The following is a 22,886-nucleotide window of genomic DNA, read 5'->3' as shown; positions in this document are numbered from 1 at the left end:
CAAATAGCCTATAAGTCATGATATTAACATTATATTGTATAAATAACAAAGTGTATTCTATATGAGATAAATTAATTAAATCCCATTGATTAAAAACCTGCCATTGTCAGGGTTCTGTCGTGTGTGTCATGTGTTCCTGCCTCTTGTGTCCATATTTGGTTTGTTTCATGTAATCAGTTAATTCTTGTCCAGCCGTGTTCGTCTCATTATCTATGATTTACCTGTTAATTTATAGTCCTGTCTGTTCAGTTTGACTTCGTCTGGTCTACTCGTTACTCCCCGGTGTTCCTGTCTGTGTCTTGCCCTGCCTTGTCTTGCCCTGCCTTGATGTCATAAGTAAAGACATATGAGTTTACATCCTCGTCTGCGTGTTCCTGTGTCCTCCCTCGTGTGTGCACCGTGACAGCCATCTTATGCTTCAATCTACTGGTCATCTTCAGAGAGCGCAGCTCAAAACAGAAATGCAGATCATCTACTGTCATATACGTTATAATGATGAGAGCACTATTGTAAAAAATGTTGTGAATTCTTAGGCTTCGCTTAGGGCTTCGTGTGTTAAAGTAATTATTTATGACTGTCTGAATTGACTCTTGATATTTTGTATTTTGCCCCGCCCCCAAACATATGATTCCACTATCAGTCGACTATCGGCAAGATTCGAAAATCCCGATTCGACTACGAAAATCCTTAGTCGGGGACACCCCTACTTCTGCGTGGACGTGCAGTACACATGCAGACCGCTAGTCTGTAGTGTCCACGGGCATGTTGCTTGTGTAACCCGCAGCACCATGGCCAAAGCCGAAGAAGAAGCTGCTTGAGAAGCTGTGACGGCGGCAATTAATTATCAAATCATTAAATCGTTATTTAAAACTACAAAAAGGAGACAACAATGGAACAGGAGAAGATGGAATTCTTTCAATCTCCACAAGGACATGTACCACGGCAGATCAACATTGTCGCGGACAACTACTGATGTATAATGCTATGTAGTATAATACATCATAAGACACTTGTTCTTTGCTTTGTTTTATTTTAAATAAGAAGGTTTAACATTAAACTATATTACAGTGCTCATAAACGCACACAAAACTCAAGTACATATGGAGGGAGGGGTTCTAGCAGACCAATCATAGCGCTTGCGTTCAGCATAGAATTGACGCTAGAATTAACACTGTTAGATTTTTGAGAGCTGCACGTCAGGTACGGCACAGGTTATGCCGTAGGCCTGTGCGTCTCTGCGTAGGCTATGGCGTAGGTTCGACGCAGAAGTATAAATTGGGCTTCAGACTCTCTCCTTCTCTCTGGACTCTATGGTACACTCTTAAAGGGGTCATCGGATACCTATTTTCCACAAGTTGATATATGATTCTTTAGGGGCTTAATAAAAAATCTATAACATACTTTGGTTAAAATTTCTCAATGGTGGTGTAAAACAACACCCTTTTAACCATGTCAAAAACAGCTCTGTTCACAGCAACCCATTTATGTACATGTCCCTTTAAATGCTAATGAGCTCGGCTCACCCCACCCCTCTCTTCGGAACTTGCTAACTAGCACATTATCAGGAAAGGCAATTTACAAAGATACATAAAAAACCTCTTATACTCACTTCTTCTGTAGGTGAAGCTGGATCACAAATGATTCGTGTGAACATCAGAAGCATTTAGGTTAGAGGTGTCAAAATTAATCAAATGTAGATGATTCGACCATAATCGATCATAGCCTATACTGACGTCATTCGCATACGCGAGAATTAAAAATGCACTCTCTATTTTTAAATCTGAGCTTGGCTTTTTCAAGCATGTGGCACGTGTGTGCGCTAGAGACAATCACAGCGGGCTTCAGTGCACACAATATGCGCTGTGAGACATATGTGCATTGCTTGACTGTTTCCACTCGCTGTTATTTCAGTGTTTTACTTTAGATATGCTTTCATTTCTGCTGTTTAGATGCACTGAGAGACTTTCACGTGCGCTTTTTGTGTTTGTTTGTTTGTTTGTTTTTCCTGAAGCTTGCGGGTGCGGTTGAACTGCTGCTTTAGAACATTGATTTTGAAACTTCTGAATGCATTAGAATCGCTAGAAGAAAGAATCGCGATTCATATATGAATATATGTTTTCGTGCACCTCTAGTTTTGATAGTATGGCAACAACTCTTCCTCTTCTCTAAAGCAGTGCAACAGGGGTGGTGATGATGGACAGGGGGGAGGCAGCCGACTCGTCACATCCCCCCCCCCAAGCGACATCCCCGTCCGAGGGTCGCCGCCCACGCAGGAGTGCTACCTTCCTCAACCAGGCTCCAGCGGTCGGAGTGGGCGGGGCAGGGATTCCTCTCCGGGCAACGCTCCCTCTCGCACCGCGCCGGAACCGGGACAGAGAAACCGGGTATTAGTTGTCAGCCTCAACCAGCCACAGGGTAAATGACCAATAAAAAGAACGTCACTTACCCCTTTGGTGGCTGGGAGGCTGTCCCCGTCGTTCCTCTGTCCCCGTGCGGGTTCCACGGCTTTTTGCGAGCGAGAGGGGATGACGTCATCAGATGTTGCCCAACTGCGCTGTCTAGGCTCCGCGTGCCCGCATTCTCCACCACTGTGGCGGGAGGAGCCAACGACAGACACAGTGGGCGTGGCGTCAAGCCTCGGAGAGGTTTTTATTAAACAATATTTAAAATAAAGTGTCCAAAGGGGGAAAAGTGTCCAAAATAAACAGGGATCTGGTGTCCTCGTTGTGCTGCGGGGCTGTGCAGGAGGGCAGTGTTCAGGAGAGAAGGGTCCAGGGAAGGGGCGGAGTCCGGTGGCCGCACGCGCTCCCCTCTCGGGGCCGGGAGCGAGTGGCGGCGGCGTCTCTTGCGCGGCTTCGTCCATCTTCGGCCATCCCGGCGCTTCTGGGGGATTCGGCGGCCCGGCATCCTGGCCCGTCAGCCGCCTAACGGGTGCGGCAGTCCTCCTCGACGCTCCCTTCCTGGACCCACGAGGACACCAGCGTGCATGCACGGGGGAGAGACCGGTCTCCCGAGGAGAGGCGCGTTCGGCATTTAACGGCGGCGGTGATGAGGCTCTATTCACGTCAGGTGCGCCTCATCACACGCCGCCAGCCCTGGCTGTTGCAGCGCCCCTCCTCTCACACACCCACTCCTGTCGGGAGCCTGGTGAAGGGCGGCGAATATGGGACGGGGTGGTGATGATGGACAGGGGGGAGGCAGCCGACTCGTCACATTCCCCCCCCCAAGCGACATCCCCGTCCTAGGGTCGCCGCCCACGCAGGAGTGCTACCTTCCTCAACCAGGCTCCAGCGGTCGGAGTGGGCGGGGCAGGGATTCCTCTCCGGGCAACGTTCCCTCTCGCACCGCGCCGGAACCGGGACAGAGAAACCGGGTATTAGTTGTCAGCCTCAACCAGCCACAGGGTAAATGACCAATAGAAAGAACGTCACTTACCCCTTCGGTGGCTGGGAGGCTGTCCCCGTCGTTCCTCTGTCCCCGTGCGGGTTCCACGGCTTTTTGCGAGCGAGAGGGGATGACGTCATCAGATGTTGCCCAACTGCGCTGTCTAGGCTCCGCCTGCCCGCATTCTCCACCACTGTGGCGGGAGGAGCCAACGACAGACACAGTGGGCGTGGCGTCAAGCCTCGGAGAGGTTTTTATTAAACAATATTAAAATAAAGTGTCCAAAGGGGAAAAAGTGTCCAAAATAAACAGGGATCTGGTGTCCTCGTCGTGCTGCGGGGCTGTGCAGGAGGGCAGTGTTCAGGAGGGAAGGGTCCAGGGAAGGGGCGGAGTCCGGTGGCCGCACGCGCTCCCCTCTCGGGGCCGGGAGCGAGTGGCGGCGGCGTCTCTTGCGCGGCTTCGTCCATCTCTTCGGTTCCCGGCGCTTCTGGGGGATTCGACGGCCCGGCATCCTGGCCCGTCAGCCGTCTCACGGGTGCGGCAGTCCTGCTCGACGCTCCCTTCCTGGACCCACGAGGACACCAGCGTGCATGCACGGGGGAGAGACCGGTCTCACGAGGAGAGGCGCGTTCGGCATTTAACGGCGGCGGTGATGAGGCTCTATTCACGTCAGGTGCGCCTCATCACACGCCGCCAGCCCTGGCTGTTTCAGCGCCCCTCCTCTCTCACACACCCACTCCTGTCGGGAGCCTGGTGAAGGGCGGCGAATATGGGACGGGGTGGTGATGATGGACAGGGGGGAGGCAGCCGACTCGTCACATTACTTAAAGCACTCTCAGATACTTAAAGCACTCTCAGATCACTTGTAATCAGGGATTGAAATTAACTTTTTCACTCACCAGCCAATTTGGCTACTAAATTATTAAATCATAACTTCTACCAGCCAAAAAACAAACAAAAAAACCCCGAAATAAACCACTGGAAGTGACAAAGCGACCATTGCGAATCATTCTGTGTCAGTACTAAGGGTGTGCAATATTGATAATAAAAATTATCTCAACATTTTTGGGAATTTTATCGATAAAGATAATTATTATTCTTCATATTCTGTGTGGTCAGTTCACAGCAGTGATATAAATGAATCTTTTCCAAAAACTTTACATTGATTTGTACCTTTTATGGGCATTTTTAACTTTATAAAGCCATTTTTTTCTAAAAGTGTGCATCATTTTTTGAGTCTTTTACATTTAATCAGTCAAATATAATAATATACATTTAGACTGTTACTAAACAAATGAAATCAGTATCAATAAAATTAAGCTTTGCAGAAGTTGCATCTGAAGTGGCATTTAGATGTTTTTTTCACATGTTAATGCAGCTTAGAGGGACATGGAATGCTTTAACTTGCAGTTAGAAATGCATAAATAATGTTTTGATATTTTAAACATGAAATATTAAACATATTGGAAATTATTTAAATAATGAAAAGATACTGTAAATGTGAAATTGAAACCGCCAGTAGGTGGCATCAAGTCACCATTAATAAGTGAGTCATTGCGACTGAACCGAATTATTTAAACAGTTGATTCATTCAAGATTCAAACACCATCATGTTGAGCAGAGACGCAAAACAGCACTGTGGCTGTGTTTGGAATATTTTCCCTTGTCGAAATAGCGCAAAAACAGGCAATATGGTATCTAAAACGTAAGTCTCTTGAAAGTAACTTATAGTTTATTGAACTATTGAATAAAATCAATATCACATTTGTAACCATGCTGATTTTTTAAGCGGCACTCTTCGTGTGATATTGATTAACTTAATGAATTGATATAACTATATACATTTTCTGCCCCCTTATCTTGAATTGTGATCATTCCTAATGAATATTAATAGACTGAATGCAGTAAAAGAGCACACTCTAAATATGCACGCGCACTAAGTTGTTTTGGTATTTTAGTTCGGTATTTGCGCAGATTTGGCTTGCGTGAACTTCCCCAAGAAATTAATGAGTGAACATAATTTACGAAAAGTAACCCGCCAAATTGGCTAGTGATTTGGCAGCGTTACCTGCCACAGATGATTTTTACCCGCATTTGGCGGTTTGGCTTGTAATTGTCTTTTTCCCCCTTTATTACTTTATATTGCTTGTATGTTTTGAAGATATATTTACTTTGTTTAATTCTTAACAATAATTAATTGACGTAATTATTTTAAAAAGTTGCCTGCTTATATAATTTGATAAAAATTAATAAAAATAAATTTGATATAATCATGATGCATCATGATATCGAATTGAATTGAATCGTTGACATGATAATTGTAATCGAATTGAATCGTGAAACCAGTGCCGATATTACATTCCCTTCAAAAACAAACGTTTACTTCAGCAGCTCAGATGTCGTGAGTAAATGACGACTGCTATGTTCATTATTACATCCAACAACAAAACACCTCAATTGCTTAGGAGACATTCTTGTCTACACTTGCTCCAGCGTCAAAACAATGGCGGACTGTCTACAGCTCAGTCAGGGCGGGTCTAAGGTAAAGCACCAGTGTCAATCAAAAATCGTGAGGGCAGCCTGGGTATGTGTGATGTCACACAGCCAAGAATCTGAGATCGGTTTGATTTGAGAAAGGGGCTTTCATTTATCAGGATAAAAAAAAAAAAAACACAGGGTGGATTTTTATCATTATAGGGTGGTTCAGTTCAAACAACATGTAAAAGTGAATTTTGTATCCGACGATGACCCCTTTAAAAATAAAGGATCTTTATTGGCATCAGTGGTTCTATTCTCTAAAGAACCTTAAACATCCATGGAACCTTTCAAATGCAGAAAAGTTATAGTTTAATAATATATTGTTATAGTCAAAAAAGGTTCTTTAAATTTCTAAAATGTTCTTCAAAATGGTTCTTTTAGGAAATGTTCACTGAAAGCTGAATGGCATCACTGCAAAAACACCCTTTTGGAACCTTTATTTTTGAGAGTGTGCAGCACACACAGTTTTAACAGATGCATATTTTATTGGAGTTTCTCCTGTATTTGCCTGCTGTGTCAGTCTGAGACCGCAAAGAAGTGTCCAAACGCACCTCTTCCTGTCCTGAACGCACTGTCAGAGCATAATGAAACACAGATGTGTGCCTGATAAGAATCTCCAAAAGAAAAACTCATCATATAATCTTGCATAATATTTTATATTTTTCTACTATCAGCTGAGGACAAGGGAGGATGGCTTGATATTTCAAACGAAGGGTCACATATTTTTGTAAACGCTTAGAAAACAGGGCCATCCGTTGACTACTGCCAGCTGTCTATATGTGCTGGAGACAGAAAGGCAGCTGTCTAGGTGTTAGAATAGAGCTAGTTTCTAAAATAGGTTATTTTTGGGAGTCCTGAATGAAATTCATTGGCAGACATAGTGTCTGCTTCATTACACTACTGAGGATCAATTTCTGGCGGACTAGGATGGTTATGAAGAATCTCTCTCACCTTCCCTTCAAGGCGTGCGGTACCCCCTTGGCAGACACGGGTATTACGTGGCGGGAGGGTAAAAACAGGGGGTTCTTTTCTGTGGGAACCTCGTCCCAGAGTCAGAGTCGTCTTGGACACATGAGATCCCGTAACAAACTGAACATCACCCATCATTCTGCAAACACAAGAACAACAGAAGAGTTTTGAGTTCCATGTCAAGTTCATTTCAGTGGTTGAAAAACTAAAAATAAAAAAGGCACAACAATGTAATGCATTCTCAATGAGAAGTCAATGAATGCATTAAAATGCATGAACTGATTGTAGTTTATATAGTCAAGTTTATTTATTTTTTATTATGATCCTTCCAATGAGTTTCAGGATTTTCATGAATTTCATATGACCTATACTAAATTCTTCATATTCACACACAGAATTTTAGGACCATATATGTTCATACTTTTGATCGGCTCTCTAAAGCAATGTGCATTTTATAATGCACTTACTGTATAGGGGTCATAAAGAATTATTATTATTATAATTTATTTTTTTTGCAAGTATTTGTTTTCACACAACCACTGTCTTTTTTTAAAACATTTATATGCTTTCTCCTTGAAGCTTAATGTGAAGACACAAGATTCACTGATACGTTGAATCAATGGCAGATGGAGAAGTGTTTGGAGAACCACTTTTGAACCCATTATTCCATTTGGCGATGCTAGTGGCACAGAGATGTCACATTTACACTAACAACAAGTAGGCTTATGTGTTATAACAGTTATAAATATTTATTATATAAAAAATACACATTACCTAGCACAATCAAGTATTCAAGTTTGAACCTGAACATTATCCAAGGAAACCCTCTAGCTGACCATAGACCAAGTGATATATGTTTAAATGGTGTTCATAAAGCTGCATCTTCCCTTAAAAGGTCAAAAACCACAACCAAGAATTTAAGCTGATTTATGAGCATGCAGCAAAAAAGATCTTTGCTGAAACGTCGCATTTGACCTCTGAGTCAAAGTGTAACCATATGCTAGGTCTATCCTAAATCCAGTGGACAGGTAATACCGTGACAAATGTACTTGTATTCGAGTGTGCTTGTATGTGTAAAATATGCATGTCATACAGCAAGTGAAAACACAGCCATTTCCTCTTTAAGAGGTCTGCAGATTGTAACACATGGGGCGACCACATCCCAGGCTGAACACATTAGCCTGTCGCAGTGAGCGGTCAGCACAGGCTGTGAACTCCAGACTTACATAGAGGATGTTTTTACACTTGATTAATTTGGGTTATCAACAGAATCAATCGACTACCACCATGAGTGACTAGCATCCAAGTTCTGAAGAGTACTTTTATACCAACCAAAACAAACTCTGATAACAAACAGACTCACATCAAAAGCTCCAGTGTGAACACACCCTTAATCAGTCACCATGCATTAATTATTCCTTCATCTGGATCTGCTGAAAGGATGCTTTATAACTTTAATTAAAGGGTTCAAATGTGACAGAGTGCAGCATGCATGCAAGGCATGCAACCTCACAGGATAGGTAAATACAGCTGGATGTTTGATAGGCTTTCCTTCTCTCTCTCTCTCTCTCTCTCCCTCTCTCTGTCTAGATTTTTCACCATTGTGCTTATTGGCAGTCTCCAGACATGCTTTCACATGGTTGTTTTTGAGTAATGGGTTCTTTTGTACAACACTCACATACAGACCAGTGTTATGCTGAACTCTTGATACGGTCGACTGGTTCATCTTCAGCCTGTTCTCAACTACTACTTGAGCTCATTCAAAGTGATTTGTGGTAGTTATAATAATTAACCAACCAACTGAGAGGCAACTGGGACAGAATATTTTGCATTTATATTAATATATTTTTCCTCCTTATGGCATAGAGACACTGTCCAACATCCCTAATCCCTTAGGCGAACAGAAAAATCTCCAAAAGACCTCCATTAAGAACTCTATTACAAATATAAATGAGTGAGCTACGTTTTTCTATTTCCTTACTAAATAACCAAATGGAACCTGAGTTAAAGTCTTACTGTATATAACAGTATTACTCTGTCTAATCTCTCATACCTCATGAGTGCCATTCAAAAGCTTGTTACAATCAGTCATGATTTAGACAAAAATTAAGGATCTTGATTAACTGATTCAGGTGTGTTTAATTTGAATTGGAGGTAAACAGGACACATTCATTGTGTTTCATCTGCTCGCTTTGGGGCGCAAGCAATTTATTATATATGAAAATTATTATATTCAGTAGCTTCTCCTTTCTTTTCTTAGTGATTTATAGTGCCAGTTTATCAGGAAGTGACGATTTTGTTCTCTTTGACTCATTGAATGGAAATGTTTTATGTGATATTCCAATTTTGCGCACAAGTTAAATTCACAACTTTGGATGGAAACCTGGCTACAGTCCTGCAGAATTTTGCTCTAACCCAGACAAAAGTAGCTGTAGAAAGCTACATCCAGGTAGAGTTTTTATCAAGGCTGGAGCAAAACTCTCCACGACTGACACTGGCCACCCCATCATTAGACATAGCAGAAATCACTGTCTCCCAAACAAAAAAGAAATATTCTCATTGTTAGTTCCTGTGCTGGACAGACAGGAAAAAACTGCTCTAACAAGACTCAATTGGGGGGGCAATCTAATGCTCTCCATTGACTTTGTATTGCGAGAAGCTGCCTCCTTCTCATTTCTGAATTATAACAAAAAACAGAACAATGCCTAAAAGCTGCTGTGTGACAAGGTGTACAGCAAATACGCTAAACCCCCCCAAATAGTTGACACAAATAGATGTAGATGTCAGGGTATTTCATGTTGGGTCATTCAGTTGGATAATTTCTCAAACAAAAGGAAGGTAAGGAAAAGGGGCACTGACACTGACCAATAAAATTAAGTTTCTTAATATATCTTTTTCTCTCAGGTTCACATAGGGTGGTGAAATAATGCTTTGACATGGTTAAAAATAACAAATGTTTCTTGTCGCCGATTACGTTTCCTTCCAGTGGGTGTAGTTCTCAGAGTAAGACACCTTGGGCTCTACTTTTGTGTCCTTAAACGCTAATTTTTTGGGTCGACAGCTTATACAAACATAGTTCTGGGTTTTTTAGCTTGTTTGCTGTGTACACCTTATCACACAGCAGCTTTTTGACATTGTTCTGCTTTTTTTGTTATAAATCAGAAATGACAAGGAGGAAGCTTACCGCAATACAATAAGTCAATGGAGAGCATTGGATTGTTTTCCACCGATGGGCGTGGTTTTCAGATTATGATGCATGTCACTCTGTCTCTATTGGTTTCCAACTTTTGAATGACAGATTAAAAAAAAACAACTGCAAGGAAACAATTACATTTTGTGTTTCTGGCAGCTTAAAAAATAGCAATAAAGAGAATATTTGGAAAATGGTGCAAACAGTCTCTACATGTCTGGATGTCCCAGTGGGCATTACTAGTTCAATAATCAGAAAGTGTGAGTTACAACAAACTATGCAATCACATTCTGCACTAACAAGACAAAGACAAAGCAAAGCACCAAACATCACCAACTGCATCAGTCAAACAAACTGAGATCTATGAATGCCAATGTTGCTCAAAATCAACTATGCAAGAACAGCATGTCTGGACAATGACCAAGCTCAAAGGGAAACCTCTTTCGATCAGCTAAAACAAGAGACTGTATGTCATGATGTTATTTTCCTGTCACATGGCATTTATGGCCCTGGTGATTGGCTCAGAAAGTTATGTGGTCCCATGAGCAAAGATGTCAGATTTAAAATACAGCACTTCCAGTGATTCATGCACCAGAAAAGCAACTATGATGAGAGATTAATGAAAATGCTAATGTATAGCTTTCTCCACCTGGTACAGACCTCCTTGCATGGCCATGCTCTCAGTCATGTTCTCAGTCTAAATTAACCTGTTAACCCGCACCACGACGTCAGTGCTCTGAATGCTCTTTGTTTGCACGTCATTGTTTACGAATAGATTAAATGAAACGGGACAAAGTTAATCTTGACAAACTATATATCAATTAGACCAAATTAGACTTTAGTACAAATTAGAATTACATTAAAGCTGAATACATATGATCAACAATAAACTATTTTTGCATAGAGTTTTGACCCAAACTGTCTGGATGAGTCAAAATTAGTTGGCTATAAGAGCTAGTCAGCAGATAGCAGTTGGAGTTGACAGATTTAATAGAAAATCGTGTAGTGTGTGATTACCCTAGACAGCATTTTTTTTTTTTTTATCTACAGACTAAAATGAGTCAGACATGATCAAAATTATTTGATATTTTGGTGATTTCAGGGTTAGGGTTTAGTGAAATGTATTACAGTTTAAATTCATGCTAACTGCATTTAGAACTTCAGAGTGAATTTTTACCCACCTAAGCAGGTCTTAAAGTACAACGTTTTATGTAATTTCATAATTACTTATTTTATAATCATTGTATTTAAAATATGGTTCAAGTGTACTTCTGAATGTACTGACAATGCCATTTCTATTGAAACTCATATGTTGTACATATTTGAAATTACACATCGCTAATGATAAACTTGAAAGCAATTTAGTGCATTTAATGCACAAATATTTATGTAATATAAAATGTAATATTTAATAACACACTACAGTTAAATCAAGTATACTTTACATGTGATTTATTATATTAGTCAACAAAAAATAAGTGTATTTATTTAAAGCATGACAAAAGATTATTAAACCAAAATTATTTAAAATGTAATTTAGAGTAAAAGTGTAGTGAGTCCACTGGAAGCAAGTTGAAAAGAACCCAAGTGCAGCTTTATTTAAATCCCAAAAGTGACCAAACAATAAACAAAGACTTGACTTGACATGGTATGGTATGGCATGAACAGACAGTAAACAAAAGCAAGAACTCTCCAACAGAGGTTACAGGGATAATACTCGACGAGAGACAAAGGCAACATGAGGTCTATAAATACCAAACAAAGAGGGTCACATGACATAAACCACCCAATGGGAAACAAGGCACATGACTAAAGAAACCAATCAGAACTTGACACACACTAGGCAGGAATACATACAAATCAAGGGAATCACATGACTAGACAGGAACTATGACAAAATAAGAGACATGAAAACAATGAACATGAAACGAAACCCCAAAACAGACATGACAGATTCCCGCCTGGTGGGGTACCTGGGCCATGAAGCAGTGACAGACTGCGGAACACTGGAGGACCTGAGCCATGTTGGTGCTGGTGACCACCACAGTTGAGCAAAAGACCATGGCTGAGCATAAACAGCCTCCTTGACAGTAACGTGACAAACAGAGAGTTTAAAGGTGGCTTCCATGGCCGGGGCAGAGAGTTGACCTGCGGCCTCTTTGGCCATAACAAGCAAGACAAGGGGTTCAAAGGCGGCCTCCATGGCCGCGACAGGCAAGACTGAAAGTTCATACTTGGTTTCCTTGGCAGTAACATAGGGCAACATTCCTTGGCCGTGACAGGACAGACTGTGAGTTCATAAATGGCCTCCTTGGCCGTGACAGGACAGACTGGGAGTTCATGAACAGCCTCCTTGGTCGTGACAGGACAGACTGTGAGTTCATAAATGGCCTCCTTGGCCGGGACAGGGCAGTCAGAGAGTTCCGAAGCGGACACCACCACCTCTGGAGGCTCTGCAGCGGATGCCACCACCTCGGAGGCAGACTCATGGACAGGAGAGGCCTCAGGAGTGCAGTGTGCAGCCCACACACTCAAAATGGTGACTGCCATCACGGGCAGCCCAGTAGACAGTGGCATGCTCACCAAGCTTGAATGTGTTGAGGCTGTGAGGCTTGAAAATGTAGAGACCACTGGGATGCCAGCTGCTTGCACTGACATCAGAGGTGGATCCATCACACTGGCAATTAGTCTCATCAGTCCTGGCCCAAGCTCCGCATGTGCAGGAGCTTGGGTACTATAGACTCTGACGTGACGTGAGCGGGCTCCGTAGACTCTGACATGACATGAATAATTCCAGACATGGCGTGCAAATACTCTGGTATGGCAGATTGTTACGTGAGTACAGATCTGGACACAGGGGTGAGTATGAACAATGAATGGTTTATTGAATAGGTAGGTCAGAAATGAAGACGGAGAACTTGAGGTGAGAAATCCAACACTGAGTTTGTCCAGGGAGGTGAGTACTGGGAGTAACATGAATCCTTTGCCTTTCAGGAACTTGTGGAGACGGAGACCAGGGGGACCGAAGATCGGGAAGCACACACCTCAGCGTGGAGTTGAGAGCTGCAGATGACATGCACAACTGGAGGAAGAGAATGCAGGTAAGTAACACAGGTAAGTCACTTTGCTAGTATCAGACGATAGTACCAGTAGGTTGAGTCCACTTCGCATTAACGAGATCGGACAATGGATGAAGCTGAGGTGTGTGCTTATAAACTGTGCTTGATTGGTGAGGTGATGAGGGACATGTGCAGGTGATTAGTATTCAGGAGAGGCTGTGCGTTGTGACTGGCTGAGGGGTGAACCTGACTGACTTGTAACAGTACTCCCCTCTACACCCCGGCATCGTGGTGGTCTACCCCGGCCCCGGGGTGCTGGACGGTTGGGGTGAGTTGTGTGAAATTCTTCGAGAAGGGCAGGATCAAGGATATCGTTTCTAGGAACCCATGAGCGTTCTTCCGGGCCATAACCGTCCCAGTCCACCAGATATTCTAGGATACCACCACCATGTCGGGATTCCAGGATCTCCTTTACCCTGTAGACCGCGCCTTCCACCACGATCAGCGGGAGAGGGGGTTCTTCTGTCCGGTCAAGCTCTGGGGAAACAGGAGGAGAGAAAGGTTTAAATAGTGACACGTGGAATGTGGGGTGAATCTTGTATTGTGGAGGTAACTGGAGCTTACAAGTGACAGGGTTGATTTGTTCCAGAATGGTGAAGGAGCCAACAAATCTGGGACTGAGTTTCCGGCAAGGCAGGCGCAGTCGGATGTCCCGGGTGGATAGCCAAACAGTCTGTCCCGGCTGATGCACAGGTGTGGCTGATCTTCGGACGTCTGCTGTGATTCTTTGTCTGCGCACTGCCAGCTGCAGCTGATGGTGGGCTGCGTCCCAGACTCTCTCGCTCTCCCGGAACCAGTAATCTACTGCGGGGATATCAGATGGTTCCCCCGACCAGGGGAATAGAGGAGGCTGGAAACCGAGCACGCACTGGAAGGGAGTGAGTCCAGTGGAAGCCTGTCGCAGGGAGTTCTGAGCGTACTCGGCCCAGGCTAGGAACTGGTTCCAGGAGTCCTGGTGGCCGTGGCAGAAGGTTCTTAGGAAGCGCCCCACCTCCTGGATCTTACATTCGGCTTGCCCGTTAGACTGTGGGTGATAGCCTGAGGTGAGGCTTACGGTCACACCTAGGAGTGAGAACAATGCCTTCCAGACTCTTGAGATGAACTGGGGTCCTCTGTCGGATACTATAACTTCGGGGAGGCCGTAATATCGGAAGACTCGATTGAAGAGGACGGTTAGGTGTGGATAATGGTAGGAGTTTACCGGCTTAAAGTTGACGGGGACTCTTTGACATGGCACAGTCAGGGCAGCCCTGCACGAACCTTCTCACGTCCCTGGCCATATTGGGCCACAAGAAGCGATCTTTTAACAACAAGAGAGTGTTGTTGACCCCTGGGTGGCCAGTGCCCAAAGAAGTCTGAGTGGAGTGAATGAGGGGTGTACGTTGTGTCCGTGGTACGTTTCGTTGGTCTGGTGGGCAGCCCGGCGGAGTGGCAGGAGGAGTTGGGGAGGCGACTGGTGGAGACATCCACTGGATCGGGCTGGAGATGAGCTCTGCGGGAATTATCTTCTCTGTCTGTTCCTGTGATTCTTCGGGTGCATGAATATGGGAAAGGGCTCCACTCCTCTAAGGCTAATTTAATGGCCAGGAGTTCATGTTTGCCAATGTTATAGTTTCTCTCCGCCGGGCTGAGTTTCCGGGAGAAGTAGGCGCGTGGATGGAGTTTCGGAGGAGTCCCCTGCTGCTAAGAAAGCACCGCTCCTACTCCCGTGGTTGAGGCATCAAATTTCACAACGAAAGGGAGTTCCGGGTTGGGATGGACAAGGAGCGGTGCGCTGGTGAAAGCCTTCTTGAGAGTATGGAAAGCTTCTGTGGCAGTGGGGTTCCAGGACAGAGACTTGGCCTTTCCTTTGAGGAGGTCGGTGAGTGGACTGGTGATGGTACTCTAGTTCATAATGAAGCAGCGATAGAAATTGGAGAAACCAAGGAAGCGTTGTAATTCTTTAATTGAGCTGGGGATGGGCCAGGATGTGATGGCCTCCACCTTGCCCTCGTCCATGCGAATGCCACCACTGTCAATGATGTATCCCAGGAAGTGAACTGAGAGTTGGTGGAAAAGACATTTTTCAGCTTTGAGATACAAATGGAACTTTCTTAACTGCTGGAGGACCTTCGCAACGTGGTGGCGATGTTCGGCCAGGCTCCGGGAGTAGATTAGGATGTCGTCAATATACACGATGATGAAGCGATGGAGAAACTCCCGGAGCACCTCATGCATGAAGTCTTGGAAGATCGAAGGAGCGTTGACTACTCCATACGGCATTACCCTGTACTCATAGTGGCCAGTAGGGGTCACGAAGGCAGTCTTCCATTCGTCTCCCTGACAAATGCGAATGAGGTTGTACGTGCTGCGGAGGTCCAACTTGGTGAAGATGGTGGCACCGCGTAGATGTTCCAGGGCTGCCTGGACGAGGGGAAGAGGATACCGGAACTTGATAGTGATATCGTTGAGTTTTCTGTAGTCAATGCATGGGCGCAAGCCTCAGTCCTTTTTTGCCACAAAGAAGCTAGAAGCAGCAGGGGATGTCGATGGTACGATGTAACCTTGCTTCAAGGCCTCCTCAATGTACTCCTCCATGGCCTTCCGTTCAGGAAGTGACAGAGGATAGATCTTGCCGCGGGGCACTGTCTCACCCGGAATGAGGTCAATTGCACAGTCCCATGGCCAATGTGGTGGTAGCTGTGCAGCTCTCTTAGGGAAGAAAACGTCGCTAAAGGGGGTATAACATGATGGAATCTCGACAGACTGCTTCTCGACGGGACTCTCGATGGAGGTGGAGTGAATGGGTAATGGAACAGGAACCGAAGGCAAGGGCTGAGGGAGATCAGGGAAACATCGAGAGAAGCAGCTGTCACCCCACTTTAGGACCTCACCCGTGCTCCAAGAGAGGATGGGATTATGCTGCACCAGCCAAGGACGTCCGAGAATGAGATCCACAGTAGAGCCCTCCAGAACCAGCAAATGTAGAGTTTCGACGTGAATTAGCCCTATCTGGAGTTGAATGGGCCCCACACTGATCTTGACGTGACGTTGAGTGAGCGGTTTTCCAGTTATGGATTGGATCTGATAGGTAGTTTCAGTGGCCGAAGTCGGGAGTCGGAGCAAGAGACTTCCGGCAATGAAATTGCCCGCTGAGCCGGAGTCAAGGAGGACAGATACTGAAAGATTCAAGATTTTTATTTGTCACATAAACAATTATACAGGGTATAACCAGCAGTGAAATGTAGGTCGCAGTGAAATGTAGGTAAAAAAAAAAAAAAAAAAAAAAAAAGAGTAACATTAGAGGCAGTAAGTTGCGCGCATGTGGAGAGAGGATTCATCTTCCTTAGAGAGGGTTGAATAGCACTCACCATGGGCCGTGGTGGACGAAGGGGACACGCCAAGATCATGTGTCCATTAGCTCCACAGTATAAACATAGCCCCTGCCTAAGCCGTCTCTGCCGCTCAGCCGGTGATAAACGGGAGGAGTCGGTTTGCAAAGGTTCTGGAGGGCTACTGTTCTCTGGCCGGCGATCGGAAGGAGTAGCAATGGCTATGGACAGGTCTGACTTACATGAAGTCATGCGATTGGAACAGCGAGTGGCAAGTTGAATGAATCACTCGAGTCCCATGGAGTCGTCATACGCAGCTAGGTGTAGTCGAAGTTTAGGATCCAATCCTTGCCGGTAAGCCGTTAGGAGAGACTGCTCATTCCAACCACTAGCGGCCGCTAGCGTCCTAAACTGACGCGAATACTGGTTTATAGACATGGAGCCTTGTCTCAATCGGTATAGCTACTCACCAATTGACGAATCTCCAGGGACTCGGCCAAAAACTTTCCGGAAATGGGCTGTGAAGTTCAAGTAAGTTTGAGTAGCGGGTCCAGCTTGCTTCCAGATCGTCTCTGCCCCTTGAAGAGTGGGGCCTGTTAGAGAGGAGATTATGAAAGCGATTTTAGACTATTCAGTTGAAAACATCTGTGGCTGTAACTCAATGATAGAGAGCACTGGAGTAAGAAGAAACTTGAGGTGAGAAATCCAACACTGAGTTTGTCCAGGGAGGTGAGTACTGGGAGTAACAGGAATCCTTTGCCTTTCAGGAACTTGTGGAGATGGAGACCAGGAGAACAGGGGGACCGGAGATCGGGAAGCACACACCTCAGCGTGGTGTTGAGAGCTGCAGATGACATGCACAACTGGAGGAAGAGAATGCAGGTAAGTAACACAGGTAAGTCACTTTGCTAGTATCAGACGATAGTACCAGTAGGTTGAGTCCACTTCACATTAACGAGATCAGACAATGGATGAAGCTGAGGTGTGTGCTTATAAACTGTGCTTGATTGGTGAGGTGATGAGGGACAGGTGCAGGTGATTAGTATTCAGGAGAGGCTGTGCGTTGTGACTGGCTGAGAGGTGAACCTGACCAACTTGTAACACAGATACTGGGGAATAGCAGGGTTCTTCATCCGCAATCCCCACAGTAAAAGCAGAGCCACTCATCCTCAAAGAAAAGTCAATGTATTTTTCAAGAGTCCAGTGAGGCGTCTGACATAGCATTAAACATGAAATTTCTCCAGTTAATCCATACCGAAAAATGTCTTTAAGGGCAATGTCATTAAAGTCCACCTGGTAGCACAGTTCACAAAATTCCTCAACATAATCCTCCATGGATCGGTTACCTTGACGTCGTCCAAGGAGGGCAAATGCTGAGTTCATGGCTGGTCGAGTATTCTGTAATGAGTCCACTGGAGGCGAGTTGAAAAGAACCCAAGTGCAGCTTTATTTAAATCCCAAAAGTGACCAAACAATAAACAAAGACTTGACTTGACTTGACATAAGACTTGACTTGGCATGACATGACATGGCATGGCATGGCATGAACAGACAGACTTGGCGTAAACAAAAGCAATAACTCTCCAACAGAGGTTACAGGGATAATACTCGACGAGAGACAAATGCAAAATGAGGTCTATAAATACCAAACAAGATGGTCACATTACACAAACCAACCAATGGGAAACAAGGCACATGACTAAAGCAACCAATCAGAACATGACACACACACTAGGGAGGAATACATGGCTGTTTCTCAATATGCGTTCATCAACGATCTTGTGTCCTTGTGTTCTCGTTCTACGTCATCATTAACTGTCGAAGTTCAGTTCCAAACTGTGGAGATGATCGTGTACTTCAGGAGAAACCCCCCTGCACTCCCCCCACTCACCATCATGAACAGCATTGTAACAACAGTGGAGTCATTCAGATTCCTGGGCACCACCATCTCTCAGGACCTGAAGTGGGACAATCACATTGACTCTATTGTGAAAAAGGCCCAGCAGAGGTTGTACTTCCTTCGTCAGCTGAGGAAGTTCAACCTGCCACAGGAGCTGCTGAAACAATTCTACTCTGCCATCATTGAATCCGTCCTCTGCACTTCAATAACTGTCTGGTTCAGCTCAGCTACCAAATCTGACCTCAGAAGACTATGGAGGGTAGTCCGGACTGCTGAGCGAATCATTGGTACAACCTTCCCCACTCTCCAAGAACTGTACTTATCCAGAGTGAGGAAAAGGGCTGGTAAAATCACTCTGGACCCCTCACATCCAGCACACTCCCTCTTTGAACTGTTACCGTCTGGTCGACGCTACAGAGCTCTGAGAACCAGAACGACCAGACACAGAAACAGTTTCTTCCATCAGGCAAGCCATCTCATGAACACTTGACAATAAAACGCGGAACACACAACTCTATTTTTTATTCACCACACTTGCTCACTTTTTAATTTATCTATTTTTTTCATTTCAAATTTGCACATATCATACCTGTACACACATAATTGTCTATATTATATATTATGTTTTTGCTGTTTTGTACATTGCCTATTTGGATATTTGTATTATTCTTTATTATCTGTGTTCTGTCCTGTTGCTGTCTCTCTGTTGCACTGTGGAGCTTCTGTCACTAAAACAAATTCCTCGTATGTGTAAACATACTTGGCCAATAAAGCTCATTCTGATTCTGATTCTGATTCAATTCTCAAGAACGCTAGTGCAGAGGATGCATGAAAGTGCCCGGATGTGTTCTTGATATCGAGGATGCATCGAGTGCAGACTTCAGAGAATCAAGTCGTTAGAAATCCCAGAAGACGCTGCGGGCAGCCGGTGTACTTACACGGCCTGTGAGCTTTAAACTCACTCTCGCAAATACTTCACGGCTCTTGAAGTTGAAACATTTATCGTTTTGTTTTGCTTAATTTTAATAAAGTTATAAGACCCAGAGAAAGTCTGTATTTTTATTGGCATATTAAAATGAATCTTAACAGTTAAACATATAACGCTGTAAAATAAAATGATATACAATTATATGGAAATAATATCTATAATAGTATGAAATGTTTTAATAAGTTATGACATTTGTTTGTAATGTTATGTTATATTTATTGTTCATTGGCCGCTGCTTATGCTGAGACTATGCGGTCAGTTAAGCAAGAACGCAGTACATCTCAATTCTCATAAGAGTGTGTTCTGTGTCCTCGCGTCCTTCAGAGTTCGTTCTTACAAGGAAACTTGGCAAGACCATGAGAACACAAGAACACAAGTCCATTTTTTGGTTTCTTGGAATTGAGAAACAGGGCGTAAGAATCAAGGGAATCACATGACTAGACAGGAACTATGACTATGACAAAATAAGAGACAAGAAAACAATGAACATGAAACAAAACCCCAAAATATACACGACAAAAAGTTTTCATTTGACAATACTACACTGTGCACTTTTTAAATGCATACTTAAGTGTATTAAGAAATATAGTCATGAAGTTTCTTGTTTTGAAAAGTCTGTGTGATCCTTATTCGTTTAGTGTATGATGCTCAGTTTTTCTCTGTAAAAATAGACAAAGTCTGAAAGTGTATGATGCCCGTTTTAAAATCTTTTCAGGTTATATATTTAGTTGTCTTTTATCATTTACAGGTGTGATTGTATTTAGCTGCTGTTCATGACCCTGTCTGGTCGCTCATCAACTGAGAGCCACTGCATATTAACTAGCTGGTACATATTCAGCACAAAATACATGAAGCTACTACTGTATGAATGCGCATCTACAACATTTTTAATTTCTAATCAGGCAAACAGCACACTGCTAAATTATATGGCCATATATGGTCGGGTGAATTTTTATGTGACTGTAAACATGCCATTCTTTAAAAATAATGGTGTATTAACAGCACAGCTGCAGTCGGGCATATGTTTTTGTTTCTGGGTGTCTGTTGAGGCACTGATAACATGAACAGAGCCAAAGCTTTATCAGTTTACCACTGCACAGTACATATTCCACTGACTCTCAATGTGTGTGTTGAGCTGATGCTGTTTAGAATGGCTCCTAGTCAATAGTGACCTGATTCAACAAACACACTGATATTATCTGCAGCCTGTGAGGCCAGGACTTTCAGGATAGGATAGCGTTTCACAAAATATCATGATCTGTGGATCAAAAAAATTGAATAATATAGTAACTATTATGGTGATATATTTACTGAATTCACTCTTCACCTGGTTACGAATGTTTAATCTGGACTATAGTTACATCCAGTAATGTAATGCAAATGCCATGTGACTTGAGCTGCAGAAAAATAACGCCATGACAACAGTGATTGGCTGATGGTGCCACAAGAACATGTACAGTCTCAAACATTTCAAAGGCAGCAGACAGGAAAAAAAAAAATATTTCACACTGTTAAGAGCCCTCCAAAACCACTTGGCACTGGCAAAGCATCTACTATATGTTGAAATTATTGTGATTCAAGTGTTTGAAAAAATGTTTTCCATACATGGCTACATTAAATGACCAATAAAGGAAAAATGTGCTTGTGAAAAAAGTACACTTTATCTTACTTTTAAAAGAGTACTTATAAAGAAATAATATAATTTAAAAGAATATATTTATTCTGAATTTGTCTACACTAAATTGTTGTAGGGGTGTCACCTACTAAGCATTTTCATAGTCGAATCGGGATTTTCGAATCTTGCCGATAGTCGACTGATAGTCAAATCATATGTTTGGGGGCGGGGCAAAATACAAAAATACCAAGAGTCAATTCAGACAGTCATAAATACTGACTTAAAACACACACGGAAAATAACCTAACGGACGCCTCGCAGATACAAACGGGGTACATGTTTTATGTTTTGATTCAAAGATAGTTAGCATTAAACGTGAGCGAAACCCTAAGAATTCACAACATTTTTTTACAATAGTGCTCTCATTACGTTATGTGTATTAATGATCTGCATTTCTGTTTTGAGCTGCGCGCACTGAAGATGACCAGTAGATTGAAGCATATGATGGCAGGTTTTTATTCATTTATCTCATATAGAATATGTATCGCTATTTATACAAGATAATGTTAATATCACGACTTATAGGCTATTTGCACAAAATGCCTTGAATGCATGAACATGTCTGGCTCTGAATGAACTCAACGTGCAGAAACACAGCAACTAAAGTCTAAAAATTCACAATAAATAATTGTATTATAATAGTGTTCTCATTATAATGTTATGTGTACTGTATATGACTGTCCCAGTCATAGTCATTAATATTCTGCATTGTTGTTTGTCCTGCTCGCGCTGAGAGATAACGTTAATCACAGTAGTACAAACGCTTTACTGCAGCGTAGCTCAACCAAATGCACCTTATATGAGATAAATAGTATCTACACAATATATATAAACCTGCTGGCATGTTTTGAAATCACTTGCACCCTACCTGATTTAAAAAAAAAAAAAAAAAAATCTTAAAAAAAAAAGACTTAAAAAAGTCTTTCACTCTGCCAGTGTCAGTTTGAATCTTGCTAAATTTTTTAATCCATGCCGCCAAAATTCTTCTATCGGTCACGCATGGAAAGTGAAACTTAAATCTATAGGGGTGAATTTATACACGCACGTTAAAATGTTTATTTAACGCTTCTTTCTTTTCAGATTCTTCTTTGCAGCATTATAATAGGCTGTATATTAAATTATTTGGAGAAAACCCCGCGAATATTCGAATGTGAGATTGGGAGTCGAATCAGGCTCCTCCTATCGAAGCGTCGACTATTCGGGGTCACCCATAAATTGTTGCATGTCAATCAATAAATGTTAATTGCAATTAAAATTAATTTTATTAAATTTATTGCAAATAACGACTTATTTTTTTTCCCCATTTAATTACATATCTATGTGTAATTTCTTGATTTCTTTTATTGTACTGTATCCATGTACCGGAAAGCATTTAATGTAAACTAAAATCAAAATGTAAACTATTTAATTTCTATTTAAACTTGTATGTCATGTATTTAAATTGTTTGCATTTACACATTTGCGTTTATAAATTTTAAATATTAACTTGTAATATCAAATTACAGTTAAAATTATAATCAAGTACTCGATGTTACGGAAGTATACCCAGGACACAGAGAGCACGGTTAAATGCTTTATTGAACAACACAGCAGTATGAGCAGGGGAATCAGGTGAGTAATCAGGGCAATGATAATTTGGATTTCTTGATGAGGTAAGTGAAGGCATGGCTTGTCTTACAGGATCTGGAGATCATGGATGGATGGATGGAATCAGTGTCTTGATTGGAGGCGAGGAGGACAAGGAGACGATGGAGGACGAAGACGAGGAGAACGCGCTGGAGAAAACACATGAGGCAAGTACAGGAAATAACA

At 42.9% G+C, this 22,886-nt stretch overlaps 1 protein-coding gene across 2 annotated transcripts in view; it reads right to left on the bottom strand.

Annotated features, from left to right (window-relative positions):
* The window catches only part of LOC306876330 (myosin light chain kinase, smooth muscle-like), a 112,143-nt gene that overhangs the window by 70,757 nt on the left and 18,500 nt on the right, over window positions 1–22,886 (bottom strand). For both annotated transcript variants that reach the window (XM_079427414.1, XM_079427415.1), the window contains exon 2: window positions 6,874–7,030. In XM_079427414.1, coding sequence (XP_079283540.1) covers window positions 6,874–7,029 — 156 coding nt within the window. In that variant the 5' untranslated portion in view covers window position 7,030. The remainder of the gene's footprint in view (window positions 1–6,873; window positions 7,031–22,886) is intronic.

The sequence above is a fragment of the Barbus barbus genome (assembly GCF_936440315.1).
Source record: "Barbus barbus genome assembly, chromosome: 10".
Lineage (NCBI taxonomy): Eukaryota > Metazoa > Chordata > Actinopteri > Cypriniformes > Cyprinidae > Barbus > Barbus barbus.
Note: the sequence above shows the minus strand (reverse complement) of the source record. Positions and strands in the feature narration are given on the sequence as shown.